Source organism: Oncorhynchus nerka, linkage group LG7 (assembly GCF_034236695.1).
Source record: "Oncorhynchus nerka isolate Pitt River linkage group LG7, Oner_Uvic_2.0, whole genome shotgun sequence".
In the NCBI taxonomy this organism is placed as follows: domain Eukaryota; kingdom Metazoa; phylum Chordata; class Actinopteri; order Salmoniformes; family Salmonidae; genus Oncorhynchus; species Oncorhynchus nerka.
This window is the reverse complement of record NC_088402.1, coordinates 32,983,237-33,003,568: the sequence shown is the minus strand read 5'-3', so window position 1 is coordinate 33,003,568 and position 20,332 is coordinate 32,983,237. Positions and strand designations below refer to the sequence as shown.

The following is a 20,332-nucleotide window of genomic DNA, read 5'->3' as shown; positions in this document are numbered from 1 at the left end:
TATAACTGTTCCTCTGTCTGGAGATACAACTCACCACCATAACTGTTCTCCTGTCTGGAGATACAACTCACCACTATAACTGTTCCTCTGTCTGGAGATACAACTCACCACTATAAATCTTCCTCTGTCTGGAGATACAACTCACCACTATAACTGTTCCTCTGTCTGGAGATACAACTCAGCACTATAACTGTTCTCCTGTCTGGAGATACAACTCACCACTATAACTGTTCCTCTGTCTGGAGATACAACTCACCACTATAACTGTTCCTCTGTCTGGAGATACAACTCACCGCTATAACTGTTCCACTGTCTGGAGATACAACTCACCACTATAACTGTTCCTCTGTCTGGAGATACAACTCACCACTATACCTGTTCCTCTGGAGATACAACTCACCACTATAACTGTTCCTCTGTCTGGAGATACAACTCACCACTATAACTGTTCCTCTGTCTGGAGATACAACTCACCACTATAACTGTTCCTCTGTCTGGAGATACAACTCACCACTATAACTGTTCCTCTGTCTGGAGATACAACTCACCACTATAACTGTTACTCTGTCTGGAGGTAGAACTCACCACTACAACTGTTTCTCTGTCTGGAGATACAACTCACCACTATAACTGTTCTTCTGTCTGGAGATACAACTCACCACTATAACTGTTCCTCTGTCTGGAGATACAACTCACCACTATAACTCTTCCTCTGTCTCTAGATACAATTCATCACCATAACTGTGTCTCTGCTTTAGACATTTTCTTTGCATCCCTGTTGTGCTGTCTGCCTGTCTCACCATCTTCTCTGCTGTCACTCTATCATGGTTGACAACTCCATAGTGTCGCCCTCCCAGAGTTCAAATAACCTTGACATGAGCCTGGACAACACCCTGTCGTTCTCTGCAAACATCCAAGCAGTGACTCACTCCTGCAGGTTAATACTCTACAACATCCGTAGAATACGACCCTACCTCACACAGGAAGTGGCGCAGGTCCTAATCCAGACACTTGTCCTCTCCCATCCGGACTACATCAACTCACTGTTGGCTGTGCTCCCCGCTTGTGCTATCAAACACCTGATTCTTATCCAGAATCCCGCAGCCCCTCTGGTGTTCTTCCCAAGTTCTCTGATGTCAACCCATTCCTCTGCACACTCCACTGGCTACCAGTCAAAGCTCGCATCCACTACAAGACCATGGTGCTAACCTACGGAAGAGCAAGAGGAACTGCCCCCCCCCCTACCTTCAGGCTATGCTTCAGGCTATGCTCAAACCCTACAACCCTCTCCATTCTGCCACCTCAGGTCTCTTGGCCCTCCCACCCCTACGCTCAGCCCAGTCTAAGATCTTCTTTGCCCTGGCACCCCAATGGTGGAACCAGCTTCCCCCTGAATCTAGGACAACAGAAACGGAGAAATGTTGGGCTGTGGTGGACTGGAATAGGGGGTTGGGGGTGTAGGCTCACCTCTTTTTGTTTCTCTTATCTACACTGCTCAATAAAATAAAGGGAACACTTAAACAACACAATGTAACTCCAAGTCAATCACACTTCTGTGAAATCAAACTGTCCACTTAGGAAGCAACACTGATTGACAATAAATTTCACATGCTGTTGTGCAAATGGAATAGACAACAGGTGGAAATTATAGGCATTTAGCAAGACACCCCCAATACAGGAGTGGTTCTGCAGGTGGGGACCACAGACCACTTCTCAGTTCCTATGCTTCCTGGCTGATGTTTTGGTCACTTTTGAATGCTGGCGGTGCTTTCACTCTAGTGGTAGCATGAGATGGAGTCTACAACCCACACAACTGGCTCAGGTAGTGCAGCTCATCCAGGATGGCACATCAATGCGAGATGTGGCAAGAAGGTTTGCTGTGTCTGTTAGCGTAGTGTCCAGTGCATGGAGGCGCTACCAGGAGACAGGCCAGTACATCAGGAGACGTGGTGGAGGCCGTAGGAGGGCAACAACCCCGCAGCAGGACCACTACCTCCGCCTTTGTGCGAGGAGGAGCAGGAGGAGCACTGCCAGAGCCCGGCAAAATGACCTCCAGCAGGCCACAAATGTGCATGTGTCTGCTCAAACGGTCAGAAACAGACTCCATGAGGGTGGTATGAGGGCCCGACGTCCACAGGTGGGGGTTGTGCTTACAGCCCAACACCGTGCAGGACGTTTGGCATTTGCCAGAGAACACCAAGATTGGCAAATTCGCCACTGGCACCCTGTGCTCTTCACAGATGAAAGCAGGTTCACACTGAGCACATGTGACAGACGTGACAGAGTCTGGAGATGCCCTGGAGAACGTTCTGCTGCCTGCAACATCCTCCAGCATGACCGGTTTGGCGGTGGGTCAGTCATGGTGTGGGGTGGCATTTCTTTGGGTGGCCGCACAGCCCTCCACGTGCTCGCCAGAGGTAGCCTGACTGCCATTAGGTACCGAGATGAGATCCTCAGACCCCTTGTGAGACCATATGCTGGTGTGGTTGGCCCTGGGTTCCTCCTAATGCAAGACAATGCTAGACCTCATGTGGCTGGAGTGTGTGAGCAGTTCCTGCAAGAGGAAGGCATTGATGCTATGGACTGGCCCGCCCGTTCCCAATACCTGAATCCAATTGAGTACATCTGGGACATCATGTCTTTAGTCCAGGTCTGGGAGGAGATCCCTCAGGAGACCATCCGCCACCTCATCAGGAGCATGCCAAGGCATTGTAGGGAGGTCATACAGGCACGTGGAGGCCACACACACTACTGAGCCTCATTTTGACTTGTTTTAAGGACATTACATCAAAGTTGGATCAGCCTGTAGTGTGGTTTTCAACTTTAATTTTGAGTGTGACTCCAAATCTAGACCTCCATGGGTTGATCAATTTGATTTCCATTGATCATTTTTGTGTGATTTTGTTGTCAGCACATTCAACTATGTAAAGAAAAAAGTATTTAATAAGAATATTTCATTCATTCAGATCTAGGATGTGTTATTTTAGTGTTCCCTTTATTTTGTTAAGCAGTGTATTTTATTATTACCAAATCCTGTGTGATCAATATGATAATTTATCTGCATGCCTACGGGTACATGTGGTATAAACTAAGTGTGTAAATTGACATGGCTATTGCACCTGTAGGGGTTACAACACAAAAGGACAAAGCAAATAAAAACATGGTAAAAAAATGAAATACGTCTTAACAGGCCCACAGGCTGCCAAATTAAATAATTGTCCAGCCCATCTGGTATTTGCCAGATTTGCCAGATGACAAATCCACCCCTGCAGCTACAGTATGTAAAACAGCATGACATATTGTTCTGCAATACCTCCATAGTCATCCTTTGAGAAGACTATGGTTAGAATTTATAGGGAAATATATTTTAGAGTGATCTGGGATCATGTGAAAATGGAATAGGCTAACTGTAAAATAAACAATTTCATTGCATTTGTTTATACACTGACTGTACAAAACATCAAGAACACCTGCTCTTTCCATGACATAGACTGACCAGGTAAAAGCTATGATCCCTTGTAAATGAAGGGGAGGAGTCAGGTTAAAGAAGTATTTTTAAGCCTTCAGACAATTGAGACAGGGATTGTGTATGTGTGCCATTCAGAGGGTGAATGGGCAAGACAAAATATTTAGGTGCCTTTGAACGGGGTATGGTAGTAGGTGCCAGGCGCACCGGTTTGTGTCAAGAACTGCAACGCTGCTACAGTTGGTTTTTCCACAATTGTGGTGGTTCTGGGGACAAACGGGGGAGGGGGTGCATCTCAATATTAGGAAGGTGTTCTTAATGTTTGGTGTACTCCGTGTATACAGTACCTTGATGTCTTTGCGCTATGCTACAGGGTATCATCCCCATGCATTGTTAAGGGCTGCTAGCGTCTATGATGCTTTTACTCTACAGATGAAAGACGAAATCAAAGGGTCTCGTCTGGTTAACAATATCTCTTCATAATCAACTGTCCTATGAAATAGGGTTGACTTTTTATGAAAAATAATAATGCATTGGTTGATGAGGAACTAAAAAGATGACTAGCGTGTTCAGAAAGCAAGGAGGGTACTGTACTGTACATATTCATAAATACCCACTGAGAGTCAATAGTCATCCTGAGTGTATATAGAGCAGACTGGTTGCAGTGTTCTAAGAAATTGCAAGAGATCTTTGCTTGTATCGTGTACATGATAAACAATCAAAGCTCAAAATAAAAATAAATACTTTTGAGCCAGTTCTGAGACGTATAAAGAAATAAGTCAACAAAAATATGTAAATAAACAGAATAGTGTGCCTCAGGAGGAAGATGATGTAAAGTATGGAGGCCCATTAGTCAGCCCATGGGTGCATCTAAAACGGCACCCTATTCCATATAGTGTACTACTTTTGACTGACCTGCTGAATCCAGGTGAAAGCTATGATCCCTTATTGATGTCTTGTTAAATCCACTTTTAATCAGTGTAAATGAAGGGGAGGAGGCAGGTTAAAGAAGTACTTCTATGTCTTTACATAATTGAGACATAGATTGTGTATATGTGTGCCATTAAGAGGGTGAATGAGCAAGACAAAATATTTAAGTGCCTTTGAGCGGGGTATGGTAGTAGGTACCAGGCCCACCGAATATAGTCTGTCAAGAACGGCAATGCTGCTGGGTTTTTCACGCTCAACAGTTTCTATGTGTATCAAGAATGGGTTCATCCAGCCAAATTCACACGACTGTGGGAAGCATTGGAGTCATCCCTGTGGAATGCTTTCGACACCTTGTAGAGTCCATACCCCGACGAATTGAAGCTGTTTTGAGAGAAACTCAATATTAGGGTGTTCCTAATGTTTTGTACACTCAGTGCACTTTGTTTGCGCATTCACTGTGTAATTGGTATAAATCAATCTCTCAACAACAAAACACCACACCATTAGCCATGAAATACTGTCCTGTTTTTCATGGCCGTACATTTTTCACACCCCTTTACTTTTTCCACATTTTGTAGCGTTACAGACTGAATTTAAAATGGATTAAATTGAGATTTTGTGTCACTGATTTACAGACAATACCCCATAAAGTCAAAGTGGAATTGTGTGTGTAGAACATTTGAGAAATTAATTATAAAAAATCAATGCTGAAATGTCTTGAGTCATTAAGTATTCAACACCTTTGTTATGGCATTCCTAAAGAAGTTCAGAATGACAAATGTCCTTAATTTTAACAAGTTGCATAATAAGTTGCATGGACTCATTCCGTGTTCAATTATAGTGGTTAACATTGTTTTTGAATGACTGTACCCCACACATACAGTTATCTGCAAGGTCCCTTAATCCAGTAATTAATTTTGAGCACAGATTCAACCACACAGACCCGGGAGGTTGTTCAATTGGGAGATGTGAGAGCACCAATAGAGCACCAATTGGGAGATGTGTAAAAATAAAAAAGCAAATGCTGAATATCCCTTTGAGCATGGTGTAGATATTAATTTGGCTTTGGATGCTGTATCAATACACCCAGTCACCACAAAGATACAGGCGTCCTTCCTAACTCAGTTGCCGGAGAGGAAGGACATCTCTCATTGATTTCGCTATGAGGCCAATGGTGATTTTAAATCAGTTACAGAGTTTAATGGTTGTGATACGAGAAAACTGAGGATGGATCAACATTGTAGTTATGCCACAATACTAACCTAAATTACAGAGTGAAAAGAAGGTATAATAAAAAATGATCCAAAACATGCATCCTGTTTGCAACAAGGGACTAAGGTAATACTGCAAAGAAAAGTGGCAAATAAGTGTACTTTTGTCCTGTGTTATGTTTGCGGCAAATCCAACACAACACATCACTGAGTATCACTCTTCAAATGTTCAAGCATGGTGGTGGCTGCATCATGTTATGGGTAGTATGCTTGTCTAGGGAGTTTTTTAGGATCTTCCTGAGTGGCCTAGCTACAGTTTTGACTTGAATTGGCTTGTGGCTTATGGCAAGACCTGAAAATTGCTGTCTAGCAATGATCAACAATCTACTTGACAGAGCTTGAAGAATTTTTTTAATAAAAATTGACAAATATTGTACAATCCAGGCGTGCAAAGCTCTTAGAGACTTACCCCAAAAGACACAGCTGTAGTCGTCGCTAAAGTACTACTTCAAAGTACTGACACGGGTGTGAATACATATGTAAATGAGATATTTCTGTGTTTCATTGTTAAACAAATGTGCAACAATTTACAAAAAACATGTTTTCAATTTGTCATTATGGGCTATTGTGTGTAGATCGGTGAGAAAAATGTTTTAAAAAAGAGAAAAAAGAGAGAAAGAAATTCTGTCTGTAACACAACAAAATGTGAAACAAGTCAAGGGGTATGAATACTTTCTGAAGTCACTGTATGTGCACCCATCATAAATATTTGTGTAATCACCCAAGGCCATTAGAAAGGTGTTAATTTCCAGTTTAGGTTGTGTTTCTATCTCTCCTCTCTCCCCTGTGTCTCTATGTCTCTGTGTGTCTCTGTGTGTGTCTCTGTCTCTTTGTGTCTATCTCTCCTCTGTGCCTCTGTGTATGTGTCTCTCTTACATTTACATTTAAGTCATTTAGCAGACGCTCTTATCTCCTTTGTGTTTCTGTGTCTCTACTCTCCACTGTCTGTCTCTGTGTTTCTACTCTCCTCTGTGTCTCTCTGTGTGTCTGTGTCTCTGTGTGTCTCTGTGTCTCTGTGTGTCTGTCTCTTCTATCCTCTGTGTCTCACTGTGTCTGTGTATCTGTCTCTTTGTGTCTGTCTCTCCTCTCCTCTGTGTCTCTCTGTGTGTCTCTGTGTCTCTTCTATCCTCTGTGGCTCTCTGTATGTATGTGTCTCTGTGTGTCTGCCTCTTCTATCCTCTGTGTTTCTCTGCGTCTCTGTCTCTTTGTGTCTGTCTCTCCTCTCTCCTGTCTGTCTCTGTGTGTCTCTGTGCCTCTCCTCTCCTCTGTGTCTCTCTGTGTGTCTGGATCTCTCCGCTCCTCAGCAATGGCAGTAGTGATTTATTCTTCTGCTGTTGGCTTTGTCTGTCTTGCTGTCTTCAGCAAAATCGCTGCATGCTGGCTTTTCTCTGAACACACCTCTCCTCTCGTCTCACAGTGCAATACACACATACATACATACACACACACCTCCTCTCCTCCTCTCCAGCACAGTGCAGGCTAGCAGTACAGTAATGCATTCAGGAAATGATGAAAAGATGTTAGATGTTGGTCCGCCCTACCCCCCTGGGTAGCTGTGATTAATCATAGATTCGTTCCTACTGGTTGGTGTCCTCTGACTTTTTAATCATCACAGAACCCTTCATCTCTCCACCTGCTTTCTCCATCCCCTGCCAACTCTAAGATGTGCGGTTGAAAATGCTGTGGTTTTGGTTATTGTTGCTGTTAGGATGACCACTCTGCACCACGGCTCCTCTGTCAGCCCTGAACTACGACTGTGAGAGCGGTGTGTAGGCCTACTCTACACTCTTCGAAAAATGGTTTCCAAAGGGGTTCTAAAGCTGTCCCCATAGGATAACCCTTTTTGGTTCCATGTAAAACTATTTTGGAACCAAAAAGGGTTCTTCAAAGGGTTCTCCTATGGGGACAGCCGAAGAACCCTTTTAGATCCTAGATAACACCTTTTTTTTCTAAGAGTGTATAGTGTGGTCCTAGTGTGTGTGTAACCATAATCAAAGCAAAGTGGTTCTTGCCAACACATGATTAAGAAGAGACTGTTCAGCTCTCATGTGGGCCGTCACTATCGGTGCCAGGCAGTACAGTCCCCTCCTAGTCCCCATTAAGGGACAGTAAGGGACCCACGCCGCAGCAGTTCTGGACTGGGTTCAGATTACTGCTGTTGTTGGGGGAAATGGATTAGAGATATTAAAAGCAGTAAATGACCACAGGCCCCAGTCAGACAATGGCTGCATCCCATTACATCCTATTCCCTTTAGAGTGCACTACTTTCAAAGGTAGTGCACTATAAAGGGAAGATGGGTGCCATTTGGGATGCAGCCCAGTTTTTACTTATTCCAAACACCCATTGAAGAAAGACTGGTATGTCTAGTAAAACAGAATGACGAACACAGCAATCTGGCTGATTCTACCAGGCTAGTACTGTACTGTGGAATGTGGGTTAGAGAGGCTTTAGTTTGCATGAGTAAATATAAAGACAGGGTGGTGTTTAATGTCCAGATTAAGTTTATCTCTGACATTTAGAGGCATTAAACAGATCAGATCCAAGGCAAATATATTTGATCTGTCTGTAAATAACTAGGCTTTAAAAAAGCACCAAACCAACAGCATCCCACATCACAGCACCAAAACAGCATGTGATATGCTGTCTGACTGACTGACTGTCATGCCTCCTGTTATTTGTCTTAATAAAATGACCAATTTTAGGGAACGAAAAAAACGTAAAACTAAAAACATGAAACGTCTAAGTAACTTCCCCGTTGTTTACATTACAAGATGTGTTCCACCCTGAATATAACAGGTGCAAACTTTCCCACCTGTTCACACTCAGTCGGATGTAAACCTGGCTATTTGTCAACATAATGGACTTTCAGATACCTTTGGCACCTTTTATGTAGCCTCAGCATCTGTAGACATCACCCTGTGTACAAAAGTAATGAGTGGAATTTAACTGGTGTTAGCATATATGCAGGCCTGGATACGAGCACAGTAGTGAAACTGACAATATACAGCCATATGGCCTGAGTTCACCTGAGTGCACTGCCTGCCACTGACCATGAAAATGACAGTTACTGACCAAGGCAATGACAGTTAATGACCATGGCAAGGATAGTTAATGACCAAGGCAATGACAATTAATGACCATGGCAAGGATAGTTACTGACCAAGGCAATGACAGTTAATGACCATGGCAAGGATAGTTAATGACCAAGGCAATGATAGTTAATGACCATGGCAATGACAGTTACTGACCAAGGCAAATACAGTTAATGACCATGGCAATGACAGTTAATGACCAAGGCAATGATAGTTAATGACCATGGCAATGACAGTTACTGACCAAGGCAATGATAGTTAATGACCATGGCAATGACAGTTACTGACCAAGGCAAATACAGTTAATGACCATGGCAATGACAGTTACTGACCAAGGCAATGACAGTTAATGACCATGGCAAGGATAGTTAATGACCAAGTCAATGACAGTTATTGACCATGGCAAGGATAGTTAATGACCAAGGCAATGACAATTAATGACCATGGCAAGTACAGTTAATGACCATGGCAATGACAGTTACTGACCAAGGCAAATACAGTTAATGACCATGGCAATGACAGTTACTGACCAAGGCAATGACAGTTAATGACCATGGCAATGACAGTTACTGACCAAGGCAAATACAGTTAATGACCATGGCAATGACAGTTACTGACCAAGGCAATGACAGTTAATGACCATGGCAAGGATAGTTAATGACCAAGGCAATGACAGTTAATGACCATGGCAAGGATAGTTAATGACCAAGGCAATGACAATTAATGACCATGGCAAATACAGTTAATGACCATGGCAATGACAGTTACTGACCATGGCAATGACAGTTAATGACTATGGCAAGGATAGTTAATGACCAAGGCAATGACAATTAATGACCATGGCAAGGATAGTTAATGACCAAGGCAATGACAATTAATGACCATGGCAAATACAGTTAATGACCATGGCAATGACAGTTATTGACCATGGCAATGACAGTTAATGACCATGGCAATGACAGTTAATGACCATGGCAATGACAGTTAATGACCTTGACAATGATAGTTAATGACCATGACAATGACAGTTAATGACCATGGCAATAACAGTTAATGACCATGGCAATGACAGTTAATGACCATGGCAATGACAGTTAATGACCATGACAATGACAGTTAATGACCATGGCAATGACAGTTAATGACCATGACAATGACAGTTAATGACCATGGCAATGACAGTTAATGACCATGGCAATGACAGTTAATGACCATGGCAATGACAGTTAATGACCATGGCAATGACAGTTAATGACCATGGCAATGACAGTTACTGTTTTGAGAGACAGGAGACATAGGTAAGGCGTAGAACAAAATAGGGCAGTTTTTTCCATCCTGTCCACTAATTAATGACCCATAGAGATGTAGGAGACAGCTGTATAACTCAGCGTTAAACGGAGAGAGAGATGGTGAGCAGAAGAGAACAAGCTCTGTACTCTGTATCCTCTATCTCCCTCTCTCCCTGCTTTATCTCTCTCTCCCTACACTCTCTCCCTGCTTTATCTCTCTCTCCCTGCACTCTCACCTTGCTTTATCTCTCTCTCCCTGCACTCTCTCCCTGCTTTATCTCTCTCTCCCTGCACTCTCTCCCTGCTTTATCTCTCTCCCTGCACTCTCACCTTGCTTTATCTCTCTCTCCCTGCACTCTCACCATGCTTTATCTCTCTCTCCCTGCACTCTCACCTTGCTTTATCTCTCTCTCCCTGCACTCTCACCTTGCTTTATCTCTCTCTCCCTGCACCCTCACCTTGCTTTATCTCTCTCTCCCTGCACTCTCACCTTGCTTTATCTCTCTTTCCCTGCACTCTCACCTTGCTTTATCTCTCTCTCCCTGCACCCTCACCTTGCTTTATCTCTCTCTCCCTGCACCCTCACCTTGCTTTATCTCTCTCTCCCTGCACTCTCACCATGCTTTATCTCTCTCTCCCTGCACTCTCTCCCTGCGCTCTCTCTTTCTCTTTCTCTCTCTCTCTCTCTCTCTCTCTCTCTCTCTCTCTCTCTTTCCTCTTTCTTTGCTCTCTTTCTCTCTCCTTCCTCTCCCTCTCTTGCCTCTGCTTTCATTCTCTGTTCCCTCTCTCTCACTTTGCTCTTTCTCTCTCTTTTCTCTCTCCCTCCTCTCTTTTTTTTGTGTCCATCTACTCTCTCTGTTTTGGTCTTTGCATGACCTTTAACATTGCCACTCAACATTCAACAGCCATATGAAAATAGCAACGGCACTCTATGTGACTTTTGCAGAGCATTTAAACAGGGATGACATTGACATATAAAGGCAAACTGTGGTATTGTATAAAACTTGATATGTTGAAAAGATTATGTACTATTTGAACGTGAAATGCTGATGCTTCTCATTTCACATAATGCTGTTATAATTGTTTGGATTATGTTTGTTAGCTGTCAAAGGCATAAAGAATGCAATCAGAGTGCAGTATAACCCCATCTAAAATAACACAGTTTTGTTTTTACAGTGCAGTATAATTGCAGTTAAACTGCAGTATACTGTAGTTATTCTGCAATTACTGCGTCCAAAATATCACAGTCGACTGCAGTTACTGCACTTTTACTTCAATTTCAAGACTGCAATCTTTTTTGTAAGGTAAAAAAACAAACATTTTTCCTATATAGAGAATTACATTTGACCCTATGGGCCCTGGTCAAGAGTAGTGCACTATATATGGAATAGAGTGCCATTTGGGATGCACACCTGCTACTAGGAAGATAGTTCCCATGTCAACAATTCTTGTTTAAATTGAATCAAAAGCAAACTGTTGGAGCCACCATTTGATTGACATACAAATGTTTTTGTCTCATCTGCACAGATACTCATTGAGCTTCTCTGCTTGTGTTTCTGTTTTAGTTTAACTTTGTGGGCAAACTGCTGGGTCCACGCGGGAACTCACTAAAGAGACTGCAGGAAGACACGCTCACTAAGATGTCCATTCTGGGAAAAGGATCAATGAGAGACAAAGAGAAGGTAACAGCCAAGTCATTCTCTCCCTCTCTCTAACAGTCAAACATTTCTATCTCTCCCTCTCTATCTAGTAAAAGACAAGTCCCCTCCCCTTCGCTCCCTCTCTATCTGAAAACAGCCCAATCCCATTCCCCCTCTCTACCTCTCTGTAACAGCCAAGTCCCCTCTCTCGCGCTCCCTCTGTCTCTCTACTTCTCTGTTGTTTGTGTCAGGTAAATTGAGGCAGACACCCTCAGTGGAAAGGCATCAATAACCAGCTGAGTTATTGAGGATGTGTTCTGTCTCGTTGTGTCTGTGGCAGTCTTTCTCCGTCAGTCAGTTTGTCATCATGGGTGATATGTGACATCGATGATCTTCAGTACCACACAGCACCGTTCTGTTAGATTGTTGTGATCGATTCTCTCTGACGGCACAACTCTGGAACACCTGCTGAACAGATCTGTCATGGGGATGTGCTGACCTCAGCAGACTCAGAAAGCTTCCACGCACGCACGCACGCACGCACACACACACACGCACGCACGCACGCACGCACACACACACACACACACGCAGCTTGGCATGCTTCACACACCTCCTCCATTACTTTACCAGGGAGATTTGTGATCTATCATTGACAGCTTGCTCCAGATACTTCATGCACCTTACTTTTCAGACAAGTCATCCGTCCTGAAAAGCTCGTGTTGGGCTGTTTGCTTCAGAGTTTGTTTTGCAGTGAGAGGCCTGTATTATGCAAGACGTTTTCTAGGATGACAAGGCGCAATTCTAGCACCAAATTCTAATTGTATGGATACAGCTGTGTTCTTATAGCTACAGTACCTCCCTGCAAGCCAGTTGGAGGTGGGTAAAAGCTCAGCCTCAGTGTATGCCTTATTGCAATACATATAACTCTCATAGAATTCCTCCAATATTTGGCCAAGATTGTCATGGTCAGTTACACAGAGGAGTATCAATGAAAGGATCACAGGAAGGACACCACTGCAACAGGCTGCATCAGGCTTCTCTCTTCTCCTCCTCTGCTTTTGAGTGCGGAGCTTATGGCACCTCTGACATCCCAGCATTGTCGCCATAGACTCCTATAGCCAATACGATATAGAAGCATTCAGAGTCTCTGTCCTGAAAGTTGCTTTATTGTACATTCCTTGGGCTGGGTGATGTTAAGGGAGGCGTATGCTTCTGGGTTCATGGTTGGTGTTATGGAAACAAAGGCTAGTGGAGCTTAAAATGGATGATGAAATTACATCTAGTTGTTGACTTCCTTGTCCTCTGTCAGGCCTCTCAGTCTGTAAGAAGTCATCACAATACATGGTATCCATGTTGTTGCTGTCGTGTCGTCCTGCTGTCATTCAGGATGCATAGCAAGGCATCAACTGCAACAACTAACAGCCCTCAAACATGTCATTCTCTGAGCCAAACTTTCTTTCCTATGGACTCTCACGCTGTTGTCTCAGGCTTTGTGCTTCTTTGTGCCTCTGTTTTTGGGAAGAGAATGGCTGTTTGATAACCAGATTTACAGTGAGGAACATAAACAGATTCTCTATGAGGAATATCAACAAGAGGAGGAGGTGACAGCTGTAATCTCCTGCCATGGGCTGCTGGGCACCTATAGGTAGAGTGTGTGTGTGTGTGTGTGTGATTCATGTCTCTTATCTAAGCTATGTGAGGGGCCACACACTCACACACACACACACACACACACACACACACACACACACACACACACACACACACACACACACACACACACACACACACACACACACACTCACACTCACACTCACACTCACACTCACACACACTCACACGCTGGCAGCTCCATCAGTAGAGGTACTCCAGACAGTATACACAGAGGAGCCGCTTCCTCGTAAAACACAGATTTATGAGAGAAATTTGCATCTCATTAACATACCACAGGCTCTCTTAAAACCTGGTTATTTATAATTAAATGACATCACATCAGAGGCTCTGCCTTGCATGGTGCTTCTAGAGGAGAGAAATGTGTGTGAGTGTCCGTGCGTGTGTGTGTGTGTGTGTGTGTGTGTGTGTGTGTGTGTGTGTGTGTGTGTGTGTGTGTGTGTGTGTGTGTGTGTGTGTGTGTGTGTGTGTGTGTGTGTGTGTGCATGCATTGCATGATTCCAGTGGAGGAGGGAGAAGGAAGTTCTCAGTAGCTAGCAGAGTAGAGGAACATCACTAGAGAAGAGCAGGGTTTTGTTCAGATGAGGAAACTGGGGTGTCTATAAACCTCATATTGTTGTCTGTGCTGTAGTTTTACTTAGGGTTTGGCCCTAATTAACATATTGGCCTGTTTCTGTCTGGATGAGATGGCCCATTGGGATCTATGTTGGTCTATATCACCTATTTACACTATACTGTAGTATGTATTACATGTACAGTATACAATGTTGCACTCCTTTGTGGCATTAGAGGTCTAATCAATATTGTGGTTGTCAAACAATAAAAAATGTAAAGTTAATCACAGGATATGCTGTGTTTAATCACCATTAACCACAAGTTCAGAATTTGCTCTAATCGAGCTATAATTTAAGATTTATTCATACAAAAAGCATACAATAATATTGATGTAACGATGGATGAGTGAAATGAGTGAGGAGTCAAATGCAGAGAGCGAAATGACCGGAAAAACGCTTTAATGTCCTTCAAAACGTAACAGGTCCAAAACATGGGTGAATGCCCTAAAACACTGGCGCTAAACAAACCCAAAACCTAGTTACAAACACTGGACAGCGAAAACCCAAAACAAAACACGATACATCACCAAACGTAACAACCAACAAGCCAGCACATACACCAGCAGGCAAAACGAACTTAAATAACACCCATCCCAAAACCCTAACAAGGAACAGGTGAAAACAATTAGACAAAAACAAACTAAAAGGAAAAAGGAATCGGTGGCAGCTAATAGACCGGCGACGACGACCGCCGAGCTCCACCCGAACAGGAAGGGGAGCCACCTTCAGTGGCAGCTAATAGACCGGCGACGACGCCACCTTCCGCCGAGCTCCAGCTCCACCCGAACAGGAAGGGAGCCACCTTCAGTGGCAGCTAATAGACCGGCGACGACGACCGCCGAGCTCCACCCGAACAGGAAGAGCCACCTTCAGTGGCAACTAATAGAGGAAGCGGGGAGCCACCCGAAAGGAAGGGAGCCAGTGGCAGCTAATAAACCGGCGCGACCCGAGCTCCACCCGAACAGGAAGGGGAGCCACCTTCAGTGGCAGCTAATAGACCCGCCGAGCCCAGCTCCACCCGAACAGGAAGGGGAGCCACCTTCAGTGGCAGCTAATAGACCGGCGACGACGACCGCCGAGCTCCACCCGAACAGGAAGGGGAGCCACCTTCAGTGGCAGCTAATAGACCGGCGACGACGACCGCCGAGCTCCACCCGAACAGGAAGGGGAGCCACCTTCAGTGGCAGCTAATAGACTGGCGACGACGACCGCTGAGCGCCACTCGAGCAGGAAGGGGAGCCACCTTCAGTGGCAGCTAATAGACCGGCGACGACGACCGCCGAGCGCCACCGAACAGGAAGGGGAGCCACAGGAGCTGACGACGACCGCCGAGCCCGAACAGGAAGGGAGCCACCTTCAGTGGCGCTAACGACGACGACGAGCTCCACCCGAACAGGAAGGGGAGCCACCTTCAGTGGCAGCTAATAGACCGGGACAGGAAGGGGAGCCACCTTCAGTGGCAGCTAATAGACCGGCGACGACGACCGCCGAGCGCCACTCGAACAGGAAGGGGAGCCACCTTCAGTGGCAGCTAATAGACCGGCGACGACGACCGCCGAGCGCCACCCGAACAGGAAGGGGAGCCACCTTCAGTGGCAGCTAATAGACCGGTGCCACAGTGGCAGCTAATAGACCGCCGCCGAGCTCCACCCGAACAGGAAGGGAGCCACCTTCAGTGGCAGCTAATAGACCGGCGACGACGACCGCCGAGCGAGCAGGAAGGGGAGCCACCTTCAGTGGCAGCTAATAGACCGAGCGAGCAGGAAGGGGAGCCACCTTCAGTGGCCGAACAGGAAGGGGAGCCACCTTCAGTGGCAGCTAATAGACCGGCGACGACGACCGCCGAGCGCTCCACCTGAACAGGAAGGGGAGCCACCTTCAGTGGCAGCTAATAGACCGGCGACGACGACCGCCGAGCGCCACCCGAACAGGAAGGGGAGCCACCTTCAGTGGCAGCTAATAGACCGGCGACGACGACCGCCGAGCTCCACCCGAACAGGAAGGGGAGCCACCTTCAGTGGCAGCTAGATAGACCGTGAGCTCCACCCGAACAGGAAGGGAGCCACCCAGTGGCAGCTAGACCACCCGAGCTCCAGGAAGGGGAGCCACCTTCAGTGGCAGCTAGTAGACGGAACAGGAAGGAGCCACCTTCAGTGGCAGACGACCGCCGAGCGCCACCTGAACAGGAAGGGGAGCCACCTTCAGTGGCAGCTAATAGACCGGCGACGACGACCGCAGAGCGCCACCCGAACAGGAAGGGGAGCCACCTTCAGTGGCAGCTAGTAGACCGGCGACGACGACCGCCGAGCGCCACTCGAGCAGGAAGGGGAGCCACCTTCAGTGGCAGCTAATAGACCGGCGACGACGACCGCCGAGCGCCACCCGAACAGGAAGGGGAGCCACCTTCGGTGGTATTCGTGACAATTGATGTCTTGATTTTGTCCAAAGTAACGGTTAGCATTGTTGTTTTCAGCTATATACAGTATATTTATTTGGATGTTTACAGTGTATTTTGAATGCTTTCAGACAATGCGATTCATCACAATTTAAAATCATTTGTGAACTTAAATTAGAGTTAACTGATTAACTCTGACAGTCCTAATGAAATTCAATACTCCAGTCAAACAGATTAGCTGGATCCGTCTTGCTGATCCTGTGTGGATGATATAAACTGTGAGGAGTAACTGAGGTGACATTATAATAGACCGAGTTGCAACACTTTGTAACAACTTCTGGTTTAAAGAGGGCTTTGTTAATATACTCAATAGATTTTTGTTCCACCAGGAGGAAGAGCTACGGAAGAGCGGAGAGGCCAAATATCAGCACCTGAACGAGGATCTCCATGTCCTCATAGAAGTGTTCGCTCCCCCTGCAGAGGCCTACAACAGGATGGGTCACGCACTGGAGGAGATCAAGAAGTTCCTCATACCAGTGCGTACTGACACCTACACACTCATTACTCTTACCCTGTTCTCTTACAACATATGAACAAAATAGAACAGCTAGCTGGTGATTTAACATCGGCTACTCTGCTTCTTTTGTCCAACATATGTCTAGACTATGTGCCTGTGTCCACACTGAACACCCACATAGTACAGTTAAGCAATAAGGCCCGAGGAGGTGTGGTAAATGGCCAACATACCATGGCTAAGGGCTGTTCTTAGGCATGACTCAGCACGGAGAGGCTGGATATTGCCCTTATAGATATTTTAAACTGATTACCAACGTAATTAGAGCAGTAAAAATGAATGTATTGTCATACCCATGGTATACTTAAGCAATAAGGCACGAGGGGGTGTGGTATATGGCCAATATACCACGGCTAAGGGCTGTCCTTAGGCACGACGCAACGCAACGCAACCTTATCCACAAACTCCAGAGGTGCCTTATTGCTATTATAAACTGGTTACCAACGTAATTAGAACCGTAAAAAAATGGTTTCTCATACATGTGGTATACGGTCTCATTTACTTTGGCTTTCAGCCGATCTGAATTCAGGACTTGAACCACCCAGTTTATAATTAAGGTTATACCATAGTAATAAGTGGCAGAAGTCTAGTCTGGTCCAGTCACAACCAGTCAGCCGGCTGAAGCAGCTGAATCAGTAACAGACTCTGGGTTGTCTGATTGGATGCACGCCCCTGTGAGGGAAGGGAAGTCATGGGGATAGCTGACTAGGCTGAATAGCAGAGTAACATAGTCAGACAGGAAGCACTCAGCACAGCCTAACCCTCTCTAGAACTCCCATACATCACGCTTATTTACTCTTACTCCATGTATTATGGATGACTGATTTATCCCATGCTGTTATGGAAAGATAGTAGGATCTCTACATCCCATGTTATTATGGAAGGATAGTAGGATCTCTACATCCCATGTTATTATGGAAGGATAGTAGGATCTCTACATCCCATGTTATTATGGAAGAATAGTAGGATCTCTACATCCCATGTTATTATGGAAGGATAGTAGGATCTCTACATCCCATGTTATTATGGAAGGATAGTAGGATCTCTACATCCCATGTTATTATGGAAGAATAGTAGGATCTCTACATCCCATGTTATTATGGAAGGATAGTAGGATCTCTACATCCCATGTTATTATTATGGAGGGATAGTAGGATCTCTACATCCCATGTTATTATTATGGAAGAATAGTAGGATCTCTACATCCCATGTTATTATGGAGGGATAGTAGGATCTCTACATCCCATGTTATTATTATGGAGGGATATTAGGATCTCTACAACCCATGTTATTATTATGGAGGGATAGTAGGATCTCTACATCCCATGTTATTATTATGGAAGAATAGTTGGATCTCTCCATCCCATGTTATTATTATGGAGGGATAGTAGGATCTCTACATCCCATGTTATTATGGAAGGATAGTAGGATCTCTACATCCCATGTTATTATTATGGAGGGATAGTAGGATCTCTACATCCCATGTTATTATTATGGACGGATAGTAGGATCTCTCCATCCCATGCTATTATAATGGAAGGATATGATCTCTCCATATTATTATGGAAGGATAGTAGGATCTCTCCATCCCATGTTATTATTATGGAAGGATAGTAGGATCTCTCCATCCCATGTTATTATTATGGAAGGATAGTAGGATCTCTCCATCCCATGATATTATTATGGAAGGATAGTAGGATCTCTCCATCCCATGATATTATTATGGAAGGATAGTAGGATCTCTCCATCCCATGATATTACTATGGAAGGATAGTAGGATCTCTCCATCCCATGATATTATTATGGAAGGATAGTAGGATCTCTCCATCCCATGATATTATTATGGAAGGATAGTAGGATCTCTCCATCCCATGATATTACTATGGAAGGATAGTAGGATCTCTCCATCCCATGCTATTATTATGGACGGATAGTAGGATCTCTACATCCCATGCTATTATGTGTGATACTTCCAGTCTCATTCTGAGCCATGATGATTTATTTCCGGTCATTAAATACATCTTTTAATTTCCCTCACAAATACACAGTGATGTGTTGATATGGAGGAGACAGAAGACAATCGTCTCCATGGCAGTATGATTAAACGCTGATTTCCATATTAATTGCTACGTTCCATTGAGCGGCGAAGACGACTGTGTTTGACGATAAAGACACACACACACACAGAGAGATGACAATGTGTGACGATAAAAAAACAAATGGGGTTCCTGGGTTTTATCAACGGGGGATCAGGAGTGTGTCTCTCTGCCTGAGGAGCAGCGGTCACGGCAACATCACACACACACACACACACACACACACACACACACACACACACACACACACACACACACACACACACACACACACACACACACACACACACACACACACACACACACACACACACACACACACACCGGTTGGTCTTGGTCACAGCAGCACTGTAAAGTACATTAATTAGACATTCCTACAGGGCTGTAACCCTGGAGATAAAGGACGTAATTTAATACGCTGTAATTAAAAGGGTGTGTGTGGGTGTGTGTGTGTGTGTGTGTGTGTGTGTGTGTGTGTGTGTGTAGGATTACAATGATGAGATCCGACAGGCGCAGCTGCAGGAGCTGACGTACCTGAATGGTGGCTCAGAGGATGCCAAGGTGCCAGCGGTGAGGGGCAAGCTGCCTGCAGCACGGGGTAGAGGGACACCTGCCCCAGGACCCATCAGGTACCTACTGCCAACCTGGGTGTCTGGATGTGTGTGTGTGCATTCATGCATGTGTGATGGTGTATGTATTCACTTTTGTGTTTGGTGTGGGGTAGTGGTTAGTGTGATGTTGATGAACACATGAAGCAATATCCTGATTTTCATAGACAGGTACATAGACCCCATTCCAGAGATGCTATTCCAAATGGGAGAGTTCTTAGACTAGGACTCATTTCCACAGCCTGAAATTCCTTCAATTCACTTATTACCATAACTAAAATGAATGACAGAATTACAGAGCATACATACATAAGTGTCTGTGTTTTAATACATTCAATTCAAAACTCTGCTTTGTAATACTAATGGGGGGAAAATACACTATCCGGCCCAAACGATACACAATACAAAGTTGAGAACTATTGAAATTCGAATACATTTGTGTATGTAACTGTCCTGCTGGACTCTCTTTAAGATGTAACTCCCCAGATAACTTAAAATAATACTCAAATAGTCATTGCCATTAGAATAGTTCATAGCAGGCATGTTGCGTGGCTCTTAGACTTTCAAATGAAATGCAGATTATGTTTGTTGCTTGTGTTTGTAAAAGCTTTCTCAATTAGATGAAGAAATGTTTGTATTGCTCTGAGAGGGAATAGAATTGGATCTGTTTTAAATCAGACAG

General features: G+C 44.7%; 1 protein-coding gene across 2 annotated transcripts in view; it reads left to right on the top strand.

The window, feature by feature from the left end:
* The window catches only part of LOC115131479 (KH domain-containing, RNA-binding, signal transduction-associated protein 3-like), a 177,773-nt gene that overhangs the window by 106,230 nt on the left and 51,211 nt on the right, over nucleotides 1-20,332 (top strand). For both annotated transcript variants that reach the window (XM_029663234.2, XM_029663233.2), the window contains exons 3-5: nucleotides 11,615-11,731; nucleotides 16,762-16,908; nucleotides 19,529-19,671. In XM_029663234.2, the coding sequence (XP_029519094.1) occupies nucleotides 11,615-11,731; nucleotides 16,762-16,908; nucleotides 19,529-19,671 (407 nt within the window). The remainder of the gene's footprint in view (nucleotides 1-11,614; nucleotides 11,732-16,761; nucleotides 16,909-19,528; nucleotides 19,672-20,332) is intronic.